We start from the raw sequence: 16141 nt of genomic DNA, 5'->3' as shown, positions 1-16141 counted from the left end.
TCAGTTTCACACTAAGAAGAAACGAACCAGACTTTGACCTATATTACACGCAAGCAAACATCAAATAAACCTATTTAATCTGCACTACACCAACAGCTCGTGGCCGACTAGAGAAATTACACACAGAATCATTTCCTTTAAGGCTGATGTAGTCAAAAACAAACAAAAAAATGCCGATTCACAGGGAGGAAATGTCACGATTTTGTAAAAAGAGGTTCATGATGGGGAGAGAACAGTGCAGCCAGATGATGGCACTTTCTCTTTAAGTACAAATGTAAATGAAGCAGAGCTGAAGGGTAATTAACGAACAGGTAATCATGCCTGTCAGCTCTCTCTGATCTGCACTCGTACTGTGATAAGAGTAAGATTCACCTGTTTGAAGTGGAAAAAGTGGGATTTAACACTGGAAATGCAGCAAACAGGCAGCTGGATTTCCATGTGTTTGTCTGGCAGCTGATGGAGAAACAATGAGAAACATAACGGTACAATGAAAGGCACTTGTGTCACATGTGTGTACTGAAGGCTTCATGAATTCAAAAAGAAACAAAAATCCCTCTTGTACTCTTCTGGACTGGCTGCTGCCACTCAAAACACTATATTGCAATGGTTATTTTCTTGATTAGTCGATTAATAGTTTGGCCAGAAAACACTGAAAAAATTTCCCAGAGCTAAATGTGATGTCTACAAATGTCTTGTTTCGTTGGACAAACCGTCCAAAACTCAGAAACCCGGAAATATTACATTTAGAAATTTCTAAAACAGAGAAATGCAGAAAATCCTCACATTTGCTGAGTAAAAAAAAGAGAATGTTTGACATTTTGGCTTAAAGAATGTTTGAAATAATTATAGGAATCGCTGCAGGTTCTTTTTTGTTTTTGATTGACTAACCAATTAATCAATAATACTTGTTTAAAGGGATATTTCACATTATTTGAAGTGGGGTTGTATGATGTACTTCTGCATAGTCAGTGTGTTACCTGCAGTAAATGGCAGTCAAGTGGCTAAAATGCATCAGTCCATTGTTTACCTTCCTTACTGCTGCTGCTTCTCCAAGCTGGAGGTATGTTGAGCACTATCTACTGTAAAACTCTTATTATGGATAAATACATCACACAACCCAACTTCAAATAATCCAAACTATCCCTTGAAATCTTGTTTTCTTGTTTTCCAGCTCAACAACAAAGATGTTTGGTTGCAGAATGTTAAGAGATCAAAAACGTGCATCTTTCTAGATGCAATATTTTACACAAATGTTTAATAAATCACAAAGGGAGAATCGCATCTGGAGCACATCTGTAGAGGCATTATTCTCTGTTGTTTTCTCAGAGGAAAGCTTCTCTTCCCGTTATTGCTGCTGTAATTGCTTTCTTCACATACACCTGCTGAAATAAGTTCACACGTTCTTTGGGATTTCCTGGTAAATGTAAAAAAGAAGAACTTCAGTAGTCATTAGGGCAGGTTGTGGGAAACCAGGAACAACAGAAAGGTAAATTGCAATTCATAAAATAGTTAGAGTTTTCCTTTTAAATGGAGAAACATGAGCATACTGAAGCCTTCAGTTTGGAGGAGCTTTACATACAGTGGTCTGCAGTACCTCCTGATGGTTAAACAGAGATATTACATGCTCAGCTTTGCTAATCAGTTCAACTCTTTTCCAGATTTGTGCAGATTATTGTTCCTTCCTATATATCAACTTCAAGCTACTTAATTAATAAAAGAGCCCTTGTTAACTTCCTCTAATACAAATTCATGTGGGATACAGTACCTACAGTTTGCACACCAGAAAAAGAGTAAACTGGAGTGAAAAAGAGCTGAGGCTGCACTGATTCAAAGAGTGCTGCTGCCCTCTAGAGGTTCAGTAAGGACAACACAGGTTAATAACAACAGAAAACGTCATGGTAAAAAAAAAAAGAAAAAAAGCAGAGCTGGGGGGGGTCGCAAAGAGATGAAGCAAACTGACAAACTGTCCGTTCAGACGCCGTCGATATTGCGAAAGTCACAGGAGAGGAATGTTTCTGTATGTAAATGTTTTAAGCATGAAAATATTCTCTGAACACTGAATCACACCAGGGCTTGAGATGCTGTACAGAACGTGGCACTGAATTGTTTGTGTGGACACTATGTCTATTTACGAGAATGGCTGGTGAGTGTTGTGTTTGATTAGGTTGCTGTACTGTATGCTATGATGGTGAGTAACTTTTCTGTGAACTTGTGTATGTGTGTGTGTGGAAGGGAGCAGGAGCTGAAGCTTTAGTCGAATCCCTGCCAGTCGCTCTGTTCAGAGTCGTACTCCAACTCCACGCCGATACAGCGAACTCCCTCCAGCAGCATGGGTGTACCGTGGTGACGATCTATACCAGAGGCAAAGACAGAGAGACAATCATGAATATTCGACATGGTTTACGGTCTAAAGTAACACACAGACTAAAATTAGCTTTAAGAAGTGATTTTAAAGATGCTACTGAGTTCCCAAGCAGCCTGGTCACCTCTGATAGTTTCACATGCACTTTACCTGGAACAACCAGAGGAGCCCTGTCTGACATCAGACTCAGAAATACTTTATTTATTGATCCCCGGGGGTAAATTGTTGCTATATGAGGCTCATGGAGGTGTCAAGGGTTGTTTAATGCTAGAAAAGATCTAGTTCGTACAATGTGTTGTCTGACTTCAGATATAATTCACAGGTGTAGTGAAAAGCAGGCTGTCAAAGAGAGGGATTGGCCTGTAGTACTTGAAAGTTTTCAGCAGTATCTTAAAATCCTTTAAATGCACAGGGACTCCTTAGTGCAAGTTGTACCGTCAGATCTCCCCTAAGCTTATGGGTGGTTTCCCAGAGTCTCCTTAGCTAAGGTATACTTTCTGGAAGGTATACTTTCAGAAGGGCGGTCTGAACCACTCAGACACTGTCCCTTAGTGATGAGCTCCATTCATGCTGTCACAGTTTTACTTAGCAACTTATAGCATTAATTAAAAATTAACTTTATGAAATCAGCGTTTCAGTGCACAACACATCATGAGAACATTGTCATTTAATTAGTCTATTCTTATCATGATGGTAGCCTTAGAAAATACAGGACCGCTCCATAATACTGACACAATCTGTGCAAAATTGTGATTTTTTTAAAGGAATGGAGCTAAGTGCTAAGCATTTGATCTTTAGTTGTCAGAGCTTGTTGTAACATTAGATTTAAGTAAAATAGTTATGGCAACACTTGCTATGTTTAAATGTCATTCATGAGCCTTTACGTCTGATCAATTGATGTAGGCCTCTACTAACGGACAGTCTGGGATACACTTGTAGGAAAAGAATTTATTTTGCTAAAGTATACTTTGAAGGGAAGGGAAGCAGGAATGTGAATGATATGTTCTTTTGTTTTTAAAGTCTTTTAGCAGCATTTTCAATAACCTGAAGAAGAGCAATTGACCTTCGGCTGAGACATGAATTATCTGAGCAACAGCATGATTCGTAAGATCTATGAGGGTTGAAAATGATGTGATTCTATCTCAATTTATTTTCAAATTAAAGGCTACAGTCGACCATCAGTCCCAAACTGCAAGAACATAATCCATGCAGTGTGTGTATGTGAGTGTGTGCACAGCGTGGGAGAAAGAACTGACTGAGACGCTCTGTTCAGAGCAGCAGTTCCCCCTCAGCCCCCTCCTTTATGTTAGTGTCCGCTAACACGCAGTCGAAGACCCTCCCATGTGGCTCAGGGGAACCTCCCATTCAGACGTCTGCAGTAACAAAAGCTGCAGAGCACGACGAGAGAAATTATCACAGGAATTTTAACTGTTCACTCTGTACCGTTATGAACTGGTCAGCCTCTTCAGTTTCCTTTAATACTGACTCATGAACACCAGTTAAGGTTAAGAAAAATGCAAAAATGAGTTTAAAACAAACAACGAGCAGGTTTTTGTCACAGAACTACTTTTTGGAGCAGCTTAAGACTCAAATTTTCAATGTTTCTTTATTGTTTTTGTGTTTTGTTCCATATTTGAAACTCACTAGTGCGAGGCTTGTTCACTATTCAATTTTGAGTGTGCGAGAAATCAGTGCATGAATGCATTGGTGGTTCAGTGGTAGAATTCTCGCCTGCCACGCGGGAGGCCCGGGTTCGATTCCCGGCCAATGCAACACACTTTTGCCCTTTTCCAATCCTGTAAAAGACCGAGAGGAATGACTGTACGGACACATACCGTACAAGTGCTTTCAAAATAAAAAGGAAAACTACTTAAGATAATTAGAGTTAACACAAATGATTGTTTTCAGCATCAATTACTCAGTGTCTTATGTTCACTTCTTTTTTTTTTTATCTTTCAATCATCAATAAATGGTGTAATCGCCCTTTAAAGCGGCAAAGACTAATGATATTTTTAAAAGCAAACGCAAGACCTCTCTTCTTAGTCTGATTTTGTTATTAGGTCTGCAAATGTACATTTTCCTCAACTGATAGTTGAAAATGCAACCAATCAATTAATTGATTAATCATTAATCAATAATAAGATAGAAAATGCATGGTTTTTTTTCTTATTTTCAGTTTACATTTACTTATTCAACAAATGCCTCCACCAGACAAAATAAGGTCAAATGCATAATTACTGCCGTTTCTAGACTATCAATTCATTATCTATTAATAGATTATTTATTAATAATTTTTAATCATTTAAATTCTTGACAGCCATTAATCAAGTAACATCCCTTGATTGAATTAATTGATCTTCATCTATTTATTTTGACATTTTAGTCTGTTTTACTAATTGCTCATTTTGTTTGGTTTATTTATTATTATTAATTTATTAAATTATATGTGGATTTGTCTGGTTTTTTTTCCTTTTTATGCATTTTATTTTTGGCTTACCCATTCCAATACATATCATCTTTTTACGTATTTGATTATATTATGGTGTGCTCTTAACCTTTCATTTATATCTTCTGTTTTTTATTTTTATTTATGTATTGATTGATTTTAATTTATTTACCTCATCTTCCCATTTTGAGTTTTTATTCTACCTCTGGTGTTTCCTCACATATGACAACATTTCCTCAGTTCCTGTTTTGAATGAGTGCTGTTTTTATTTTAGTGTTTAATTTAATTACAGTGTCATTGCTTTCAGTGAGTGTGTGTGTGTGTGGGTGGGGAGGTTATTGTTTTATTGTATGAAGCACTTTATGTTACATTTTGTTTGTATGAAAAGTGCATTATTAATAAAATCTGACTGATTGATTTAAAATTTCACACAGTCCGAGGGGATTTTTGTCTTGATTTTTGCTTGTTTTGTCCAACACACAGTCCAAAACCTAAATATATTTAATTTACAATCATTTAAAACATAGAGAGCAGTAATGTCACATCATCACGGCATTAAAGTTTTTTTGGGGGGGCTCAAAGACGATGAGAATTGTGATGCAGAAATAATCATTCCCACTAACCGTGTATCATCTGTCAATCACAATATTTGTCATAATAATCACTATTTTTTTAATCATACTGTGCAGCCCTTACTCAAACCAGATTGGATGCTTAACATATTTGTAATAATGCAATGTTTTATTTTACTCATTCAGTCACTGATCTAAACGCAGTAGTAAAGAATGAGAGCAGATGCAGAGACAGCGCTTAATCCTTTGATCTGGTCATCATCCAGGACTCAATTACGCTCATACATCTGGACAGATGTTCAGGCCATGCTTTGTGAGTAAAAATAAACACTTCACCACCATTCATCCTCAAGCGCACATATGCAGATACACAAACACACACACTACTTGTACTATATTTACACAAATGGCAACACACATACGCTGCCTTTACCTAATTCTCCATCTGCTGGCACAAATGCCAGAGTCTAATTCAGTCTGACTGACGCTGATTTAAGTGGAGAAAATACAAATTCATAACAGGCTTTTCTCTGCCTCAGGGAGATTTAGAACAGCACAGACCAGAACAATAACGCTACAGTACAGGAGAGGAGTTTTGTTACCATCTTACATCTGAAAATAACTTCCTATCTTTAAAACAAAAAGTTTTAGAAACGGCACAATACCAAAGATCTGAAACTCTGATACCGTGGTGTGCTGAGAAGATCATCTACACAGTACATGATCCAAAGTTTCTAAAACACACTTTTATGAAGAATTGTTATTGTAAAAGCCACATTTAGCATCCTATGTTTGAGGGCTGTTGGTGATTAACAAAGTGCTGTCAAAGTGACTTAGGTGCAGAGCACAAAGTCTCCAGCAGGGGGCAGCAGCACACCAGTTAAAATAGTGTGACTTCAACCTCCAGCTACTCTGTCAATTCTCAGTCTGAAACTAAAATAAAGTCCAAGATGTTAGGAGTCAGTCGCAATAAACCTAATGAGTTTCAAAATGCTGGTTTTAAAGAACAATTGGTCAATTAATTGATTCATCACTTGACAAAAAAAATTATGCCGTCAGCTACTTTCGAAGAAGATTAAATTGTATGTCAAGAACGTAGGACTGTTGGTCAGACAAAACAAGCAACTGCAATACGTCACTTTGGGCTTTAAGAAATTCTGATTGAGAAAATGGTGATTTGAACTGTTTTCTGACAATTTATAAACCAATTATTAGAGATAATTGTCTGACTAACTGATTGTGAAAATGAGTTGCAGCCTTACTATAAAAATAAAAAGGATGAAATGTGAAATGTGATGTTCACAGTCATCAAAATGAGGGTAACACCCAAATGATTCATGCTTTCTCTAACAGGAAGTCTCTAGAGCTGTTAAATATCATCAGCTCAGTGGCATCCAAACTAATTTTGACCACAATCCCCCCCATAAAACAGCAGAACAACATGTGAATTAACACACATTTCCATTTACTACAGCCATGGGAAAAACTTCATGTTTACTCCCCTTGGTTCATTTGTAAAAAGTCTAGGGCCGACACCTCGTGGTCTGTTTGTTGATTGGTTACTCGGATATTCTCTCATCCGACCAAATTCTCATTCAACTCACTGACACCATGTCAAAGTTTTCTGTTTTTAACTGTTATGCTAACGTTTACACCTCAACCAAGAGTAAAGGGTTTTTTTTTTCTATATTTTGACTTGTTTTTTTCACATTTCTGTTGTTTGTTCTCAGGTTTTTTTATATTCAAATTGAAAACAGACATAAAAATAAGTGGGTGGGGATGCACCTTTAGTTCCTGAACTGTCATAGCAGAGGATGAAAGGTCATTTACAGGCTACCTTGTGTTGCAATGTAAACCAGGTACAGTAGCCTCACCCATGACTCTGGCGTGAACTTTGACTTTAACACAAACGTCCTCATTGGTCTCGCTCAGCAGCAGCACCTCCTCACACAGAACTCCCTCCTGCTGGGCCATGTACTCGCACGTCACCTTCAGACCTCCTGGGAGACACACACACACAGAAAAAAATACAAAGATAAGATATTGAATTTCCTCTTTCTTGCAGATCTGCAAAACACACACACGCACCCACACACACACACACTCCGTCCGCCTACGATGTTTTGAATATGGATCAGACTGATACTAGACAGAAAATCATGCTGTCGGGAGTACAAAATGTCAACATGATGGAAAAACACATTATCACACTCAAGAATATATTAAACACAACTAAACTCACACCTGCTAACATCAGACACAGCTGCACACACAGAGTGTAATATAAAGGGTGTGACAGTGAGCTGAACGTAAAGGTCAATAACCTGCTACAGTTACAGGCATTTAGTTGGCTCTCCTCCCAGAAACATTTAGAGGATCACCTTTAGCCCAAATTGGCAGGTTTAGTGGCGAGACACACACGTTCAAGTTTGCTGTTACACTTCTAACAAAGCGCTTGTTTTTTAGCTCGGGCAGGTGGCAGGCGTTTTGGGTTTACCACATAACGAAAGCGCGACGAGTCGAGTGACAGGAACTCAAGGCAAACGTGGGAGAATGTTTGAAAGTCAGTTTTGTTTTTATGATTCCGCAGAGATGGATTGCTGAGCTCACACTATCTGAACTGTCTGCGACACTAATCCTCAGCCATCTGCTGCTCTGTGCAGTCTGTAACAATACCGCTGAGAATTACGTGTATTAAGAATTTAACTCAGGTCTGCTGCAACAGAAACAGGCATATACTTAACTTGTTTTTGTGTTTGTGTATCACACTCTGAAAGAATATTGCATTGTATGTTGCTTAAGGACAACAGCTGAGTGACTGGCAAAAGCATAATATTAATAACTAGAACTACCAACAGTCGAAAAAGTAAATTGAAGATTACATCCATCTGTCCAGACTACTGAAGATTTTGAAGGAATTTAATAAACGGTAAATAAAAAATAACTTCAAGTGAGAAACATGCTGTCTTCACTTAAACTGTTTTCACATATGCACTCTGAAATATGTCCTGAGAATAAGGTTGGGACAATGTCCAAATGCGTCCTTTCATACATGCAGCACAAAACAGGACATCGTCTGTGTCAGACGTGTTCTCACAGGTTGGTAATATTCCATATGGTTTAGTCAGGGTTGCTGCCTGCAGAGCGTGCAGGGAGACGGAGGTGGATTCATCCGTAATGATGACTGTTTTTGCGTTTTGGTATCAACACAAACTGAGCATTAAAATAACCGTGATGGAAGAGGAGAAAAGTGACAGACACAGAGGGCGGCATGACTCCAGTCTGGCAGGAGAGATGCTTCATGGCGTGTTGCAATTTGCAGAACGCACACTTTTACTTTATGACTGCGATCTAATTTTTAGATGAAGGAGAAAAGCACTACAACGTGAGCTAAAAAAAATATTAGACTCATGTAGGTGATACTGATCAGCGGAGTCGGTGTGAAAATGAAACAATCAATCAAAGCGTGGAAAGAGATATAGAGGTAAGCTAATAAGAGACGAAGCAGCTGCACCGCGCAACATCATCAGCACGCCCATGCTTTATTAACACAAGGCTCATCTGCACTTTGGAGAGTGAAGCTGGCAGGGTAAAGTCTGGGGTAACTGATGCAGACGTTTGTGTTCACACACACAGCTCCTCTGGGTAATGTCCAAATAAGTGCAGTGCATGTGTGAGAAGGACTTCAGAGGAGTGCAGAGGACTGATTGAGAGCTGAACATTATGATGTCTTATCAGACATTTGAGTGAAATTTGATCATAATTAGTGTATGAATTCTTAAGCTATGGCCAAAAATGTGTTTATTTTAGTGAGGTCACTGTGATCTTTGAACACCAAAATCTAATCATTTCATCCTTGAGTCCAAGTGGACATTTGTGTCAGATGTAAAGAAATTCCACCCAGATGTTTTGGAGATATCTCGTTCACAAGAATGGGACAGAAAAAACAATAATTTTAAAGATAATTAAAGGGGTACCTGTCAATAACTCATGTTTATTTTTATGCAAAAAAAGATATATAGCCTACCATTACTTAAATCTCAGATATTTATATCAGCAGTCACTATAACTGTTACTGTAAAGTAATCTTTAGAGGAGCTTTAGAGGAGTAGGAGTCGCCTCTCAGGAAACATACACACTGAGTGGAAGTTGCTGGGGCTGTATGCAGTAAAACCAACCCAAACATCTTGAAGCGTCTCCCATTGCCATGGTAATCAACATCCAAATCAGCATTTGAATACTTCATTGTTACTTTTTTTGTTTCGTTCTTTTGAATAGAGGAAGGAGATGTTGCATGGGCTGCACTGAAAAAGAGGCAAAAAACACTTAAACGGAGGGAGAAATGGAGCTCCTCTATGGCATTTAATCAGCATCAGAACACGCACATAAAAACCAGCCACGTGCATGTAATACAAACACACAGAACGGAAAAGCTTCTCTCTTCATTAAGTATGTATTAAAGCTAATTAGTTGCCAAAGTAACAGGAACACAGGACACACAGATGGAGTATCTGAGTGGGTGATGACGGGCAAATTTCCTCCTGAATTGATGATCTACCCAGTACTGCCCAGCGGCTCAGAGTTTGGGAACCAGTCCTAGTTGCATTACTAAAATTTAATCCAAGAGGAGATCCTTGTTTCTGCTGTGTTTATCCTTGCTTTGTCTTTCTAAATCGCTCCTGATCTCTTACCCTCTGGTGCTGGTGTGATATCGGTGATCCGGAGGTGTGGACTGGGTACCGGTGCTGGACACACATCCTTCCCCAGAGCTGGGACCTCAGGCAAGGTGAACACTATTTCATAACGGTGCTGCGTCTTTAGGAAACCAACCTACAGCGAGGGAGAGAAAGATTTAGAGAGTTGAAAGGCTAAGAGTTTAGCAAAGATTTAACGATTAGGAGGGAAAAAAAGGGCTCTTTGTCTCTCCCACAAACTTTGGACTAATCCAACTGTGACATAGGGAGAGAAGGGAAGGGTCGAGAGGGATTTATAGAGAGGGAAACAGGCACTGGGTTGGCCTCGCATTGCATAGTGTGAGTCCATTACAGCTCAATAAATAAAGGATTAGTTTTTATGAGTAACATGGATAAGTAATTCTCATAAGCACTATACGGTTGGGCCGAGTTTTCCTTGAGGGAGTTCTCTAATTGAAATCATTAGTTATTGCTCTGGTGATCTTAATCTCACTCACCTCTGCCAGATTGGCAATTTTTGCCTGACGGGAAATAAAACTAAATCACCTTCTGGATCTTGCTCAACTCCAAATGTTCCCATAACACTAATCCCATGTGGATAGATCTGTGAGCAGTTCAAGAGCTTAATTTTATTCACAGATCAGTTTGGAGGCGACTCTCCCAAAGCTTGACCGCCCAAACGAAGGCCAAGATGGACCTTCAGAAGGAAGACGAAATTAAAAGTTTGTTAAGAGCAAATATGCCATAAAAATAAGCAGCTGGAATGAAATTTCTGTGCGCTTGTAATTAACAAATTAAGAGTGTGGGGGGTTTTTTTCCCTTGGGAGGCTGCTGTTGTTTTCTGTTGGAAAAATGAACAAGAATGCATCTTGTTTGGCATTTCTGATTATCTGCTGTTCATGATCAATAATCTAATTAAAGGTTGATTTTTGGTTCATTTCGTTCAGCATTTTCATTTCACAGTAAGGGAGCCGGATAATGGATAGATGGGTGACAGCCTGAAAAAGGTTGAGAACCACAATAAGAGCTTCCCAATTTAGTAACTTATTAATGTAATCTGGTAGAAAAATGTCAGCTGGCTAGTGAGTTAACTTTCAGAGAAGTGTGTGTCGTGCATATTCTATCGGTTGCTGTGATCTTAGCAGCTAGCATGTAAGAACACTGATGTCTGTTTCTGTAGGTCTGTGCTTCATATGGAGCCGGTTTATACAGTTACTGAACTTATGTGTGGCTGCTGAAAAAATGACAGTCATGGGTAAAAACTGTGAGCCAGGCAGAAGATAATGAAGGATAATATTAGTCATAAGTGATAGCTGACAGTGTCGGTCAGTTAACCCAATGTATGGGTCCAGAACAACTACTAATTGGACAGCTGCTGTTCCAGATGTCACCACTGGCTGACTCAATACTGACTGTAATACTAATGACCATACTCGTATTTACAGACAACGTTTATTGCCTTAAGTACTTCAATTTAAAAGGGGTTTCTAGCCACACAAACAATGAGTTCATCACCAGCCTTTGAGTTATTTATTAAATAAAAACACAAAAACATTATCTGGTTCCAGCTTCTATATATTCTTATCTATATCACGATTTATATCACTTAATATTGAATATACTTGGTTTTACAGACTGCTCAGCACACAAAACAATGAATTCAAGGCTAATCTAGATCAAGAAGACTGCTTTTGGATCTGAGACCTAGTGATGGTATATTTCTCATTTTTTACAAACTAAATAATTTACTGATCATTAAAGAAATTAAGACATTCATCACTAATGAAAATACAAGATCGTCCATCAGATTGTATGTGAATTTTCAGACTGACTGGATTATTTGTTGCATACATAACTCTGTCTTTTCTCTTGTTGTTGATGCACACAGCACAATTCACACTTTTCAATTTATATCACCCATCAGCAAAAAGCCAGCAGCCTGTAAGGCAGGCAGGTGTGAGGAAGAGCGACAGAGAGGTAGAGAGAGGAGAGCGATGTAGAGGTAGCAGTGTAATATATAGCAAAGAGAAAAATTCATGAGGGAATCATCACAGAGAGGAGTGTGGAAAGCCTCACAGAGGAAACAGGTAAAAAAAGAGACAGCGAGAGAGAGGAGACCGCAGGGAAGTGCAGGCAAAGAGAGATAAAGCCTAAAGCCCCTGCAGCTAGAGCTGCAAACGGCAGCTTCAGCCCCACATGACCCCTGGTTAAAGCTCTGCACAGAGCAGAGGCTGCAAACAGCATTAAGTGAGAAAAGAGAGCGGGAACACTGTAGGAGCACTGCAGACAAAGACAATAATCACTCTGTGAGCACAGTCCCACGCATGTCCAGAGACTGTGAACTGACACTGAAAAATTCACTTAGCTTGAATTTCATGTTGCAGATTTGGACATAAGAGGCTGTGAAATGCTTCGATGATGGGGAGCAAAAAGTGAAACCTTTTAGTTAATAAGCAATTTCTTATTTATGAGTCTAATGAGTGTACAGTATGCACTGCTAAGAGATGACAGTAACATCCTAACATGACTTTCAGATATATTATGTGTAACACTGTGACAGACCCGGAGAAACAAACGACTCAGCGTTCATCCAAAACAATGGTGCAATTCTTTCTACAACTTGAAGAGGAATACCACACATTTTATGAAGTAGTGCACTTCACCAAGACAATTCACTCAGTATTTATTACCATACAACACTCTTTACTAACTAGAACAGACTCTTACAAGTGAGATGTCACTGGGAGGACAACACTGACAAACCTCCATGGACACTGGAGTCATTGACATGACATTTATTTGGGAGCTCTTTTAAATTCTGGTTCAGACCAGAATAACTTTTCTGGCAGGAACCCTGAACTCCACAAGGAAACTCAGCAAAGTCATTTTAATTTATGTGGGCATGCAGCTTAAGTAGATTATTTACTGGAACTAAAGTCATAATCAGGGTAGGAATAACTTTTTAGACACTTGTCACAGGAAAAACGGGCCAAGAACACTTTTCAAAGAAACTTTTTGGCTGCAGCTGCATCTACATCAGAGAGTCTGATATACAAACTCACTTTTTCTGCACATTTTCTTCTAGCATTACTCCACACCGATGCCAACCTCCTCTCGTTGTTTGTGCAAAGCTATAGGCTAGTGTCACATGTCTTTGCGGTAGATTTTTCAGACCATGCTTGACATCTGAGTGAAAATAGCTAGCTGATTATTGTGTAAATAAATGGTTTTATAATCCAAACATGAACATATGTTACATTCAGTCTATGCATGCTGTTATATCACCAAATAATTGCCACAAGATTGAAGCTAGGTACTGTAGCTCATATAAATCAATTAATGCAAAATTTATTTATTTGTCAAACTGGAAAAGTTGCAGCTGGTCTTAGACGTTTAGACCGAATATCAACCATTTTTTAACTAGAATTCAACATTGAAATTCTGGTTGGTGCTCACAGTGGCCACTGGTGAAAAGACATGCAGAACTGGATCAAAAGTAAAAGTCTTTTCCTTGTGTATTTGAAGATGTTGATGGAACGTTCACATTTAGACCATATTTCACCAAGATTTGAAACTGTGTAATTTTTCATCCTCTCCGATGTGCAAATAATAGCCTCACATCACTTTTGATCCTCATTAAAAACACTACATCCACATTTGTTAGTTGAAAGCCAGAAAAAAAAAATATTTGCCAGACACAGGACTTGTATAGCAATTGCCTGGATGAAAGCCCTGCATTTAGCCCACTCGTCTTCCACATCTTGCTGCTAGATTAACAACTTCTGTTCTATGTCTCACTGTCTTGGTGCATATATCCCAGAGTAGGTGAAGATATAATGAATGAACAAGTACTTCTGCATGTGTGTTGGTCTACTGCATGAAGAACTACTTCTTTATTTCACATTTTGGACAAACCCCAGAAGCTTCTCTTTGGCAGCACACAGCCTATATAGTTTTATTATAGTTTTATTTGAAAACTGAAATTATGTCTTTGTGTAAACCACATTTTACCTACCAGTGAAATATGATTTTAGAGAAATACCTTCACATTAATCAATATCATCTCTCTTTCAACCTACAACCAACAACATATGAACAGAATGATTAAATAAACGTGTTTTCTGACACATTAAAGTCACAGTTGAATTTCAGTCTGCTGAAAAGAGGGTGAGAAAAAGTCTTAGATATCCACAGTGAATATCAACCAGTTTTCAATGTTGAAATCCCAGCTGGATCTAGGGCTGGAGGGATTTGTCAACATAATCGACATCATCAATTACGAAAACACGTTGGTTTGCATATGGTGCGTCGATGCGTCACTATGAACTGCTACACCCGGTCAGAGCACAGATTCACCTGGAGAACAAAAAGCAGAGAGCCACGACACAATCATCTAAGTGTGGTCGTATTTCAGACAGAGATGGAACAGTTTGGCTCTCTTTAGCTCCACAAACTGGTCATGTCTTATCACAGTGGGACAAACTGCTCCACATGAGCGCTGAGAGTGAAGCACCGAGCGACCTGTCCTCCTCCTGCAGCTGCAGCAGCAGCAGCATCGTCCTGTTTACTTTCTGTCAGCACCCAAACACGACAGATGAGGATTATCAACATGTGGAACATGTTTCTGTCAGCAGACGTCACTTAAGATAGATTTTTTCATCACGCTCAAAAGTGATGTCTGCACCGCTGCTGTGAACTTACACCGTGCATCATTTGACAGTATTATTCTTCCATTTGTACTTTCTGTACACTTTATCAGCCACATATGAGTCAAAAATGGCTAAAAGCTCCTTGCAAATTTGAGGTCCAGTATATTTCTGATCAGGCATCTGACACAGAGTCTATTAAACAGGGTTGACACTAGACTAACTTTAAAAAGTGTCACTATTATCATTATTCTACTGTGTCTATTTTTCAGGATTATGATTGAATAAAATACTTGAATATTAATGAGACATTTTTTCTATATATGTTAGGTAAATTAATTGTTTAATACAAAAATCTATAATATTATTGATCTATAATATTAATCGTTGGGTGCAGCTGTAGTTTGATCTCAGGGAGGATGCTAGGAGGCTCAGCTGAGGGTAACTACTGAGTCAGGTGATAATTCTCGGCGATTGGTCACTTTAAGCCACAGTTATTTGATCTATTATAAATAGAAAAATATTGATTAGTGCTGCTTTAAACTAAAGATAAATGCCAATATATCCTCTTTAATTTCCTTTATCTCATTTAAAAGCTTCCTGTTTCCAACGACCACACATCCTTGCAGTCATTAACTCTTAATGTGGTTACTCAAAGTAATACAATTAAAGTTAATGAACATGTCAACGTACTGAAAAACTTCTCTGTCCTGTGTCACAGAATTGATTTGAATAAAAAAAAAAACTTGGGGCCTCTGCAGCAGCACTTCTCCAGCTGATCTCTGCAGCACTGACAGCTGCTCATTTCCATACCCAGCTTCACCGTCTTAATCAGAAGTGAGAGCAGACACACTGAAAAATTAGCAAGGACGATGTGTTGTTTCTATAAGACCCCGCCTGCCTGCCGCATGGACAGACAGAATTTATGAAATTCAAATAACCTTCATTAAAACTAGTATTCATACAGCTGTTGTGTGCATACCACTTCCATCCCACACACTCCCACCTCATCTCTGGTCTGTCTGCAAGGATCGCCAACCCCTCCTGGCCATTTCCATAGCAACAGCACCCCGCCTCGGCTCCACGATGAGCCACAACGCTGGGCTGACAGTATTCTGTGCCCACTCTCAAGCACGCCTAAAGAGCTCTGAGAAACACACACACACACACACACATGCTGCTCTGTAAGTGTGAACGGCCAACTTTGTAGTCCATATACACACATGCACACACACCACAGCTTTTAAGCAAATTGATTTGGCTGTGAATTAGTTTCAAAGCTTGGAAAGGCTTAGTTACAGAGAGTGTGTACAGAACCTTCCTTTGGGATTTTGGTTTAACTGAGAAATAGCACAAGTAAAGGGCAGACCTGATAGTCTTCTTTGGTGTCTATTAAAGCAGATCCACCATCCAAGTTTAGT

At 38.9% G+C, this 16141-nt stretch overlaps 1 protein-coding gene and 1 non-coding gene across 2 annotated transcripts in view; one reads left to right on the top strand and one right to left on the bottom strand.

Moving 5' to 3' along the window:
* Positions 1–1015: 1015 nt before the first annotated feature.
* Positions 1016–16141, bottom strand: part of adisspb (adipose secreted signaling protein b) — a 42541-nt gene continuing 27415 nt past the window's right edge. Inside the window, exons 4-6 of the mRNA XM_084712384.1 lie at positions 10072–10210; positions 7255–7380; positions 1016–2351 (exon numbers count right to left, since the gene is read on the bottom strand). Coding sequence (XP_084568510.1) covers positions 2251–2351; positions 7255–7380; positions 10072–10210 — 366 coding nt within the window. The 3' untranslated portion in view covers positions 1016–2250. The remainder of the gene's footprint in view (positions 2352–7254; positions 7381–10071; positions 10211–16141) is intronic.
* On the top strand, positions 4064–4134 carry trnag-gcc (transfer RNA glycine (anticodon GCC)). Its single transcript has one exon. It is a non-coding gene; the product is annotated as a tRNA-Gly (tRNA).

The sequence above is a fragment of the Lutjanus erythropterus genome, chromosome 23 (genome assembly GCF_056507025.1).
Source record: "Lutjanus erythropterus isolate fLutEry1 chromosome 23, fLutEry1.hap2, whole genome shotgun sequence".
Lineage (NCBI taxonomy): Eukaryota > Metazoa > Chordata > Actinopteri > Lutjaniformes > Lutjanidae > Lutjanus > Lutjanus erythropterus.
The sequence above is the reverse complement of the archived record's forward strand: the minus strand, read 5'-3'. Positions and strand labels throughout refer to the sequence as shown.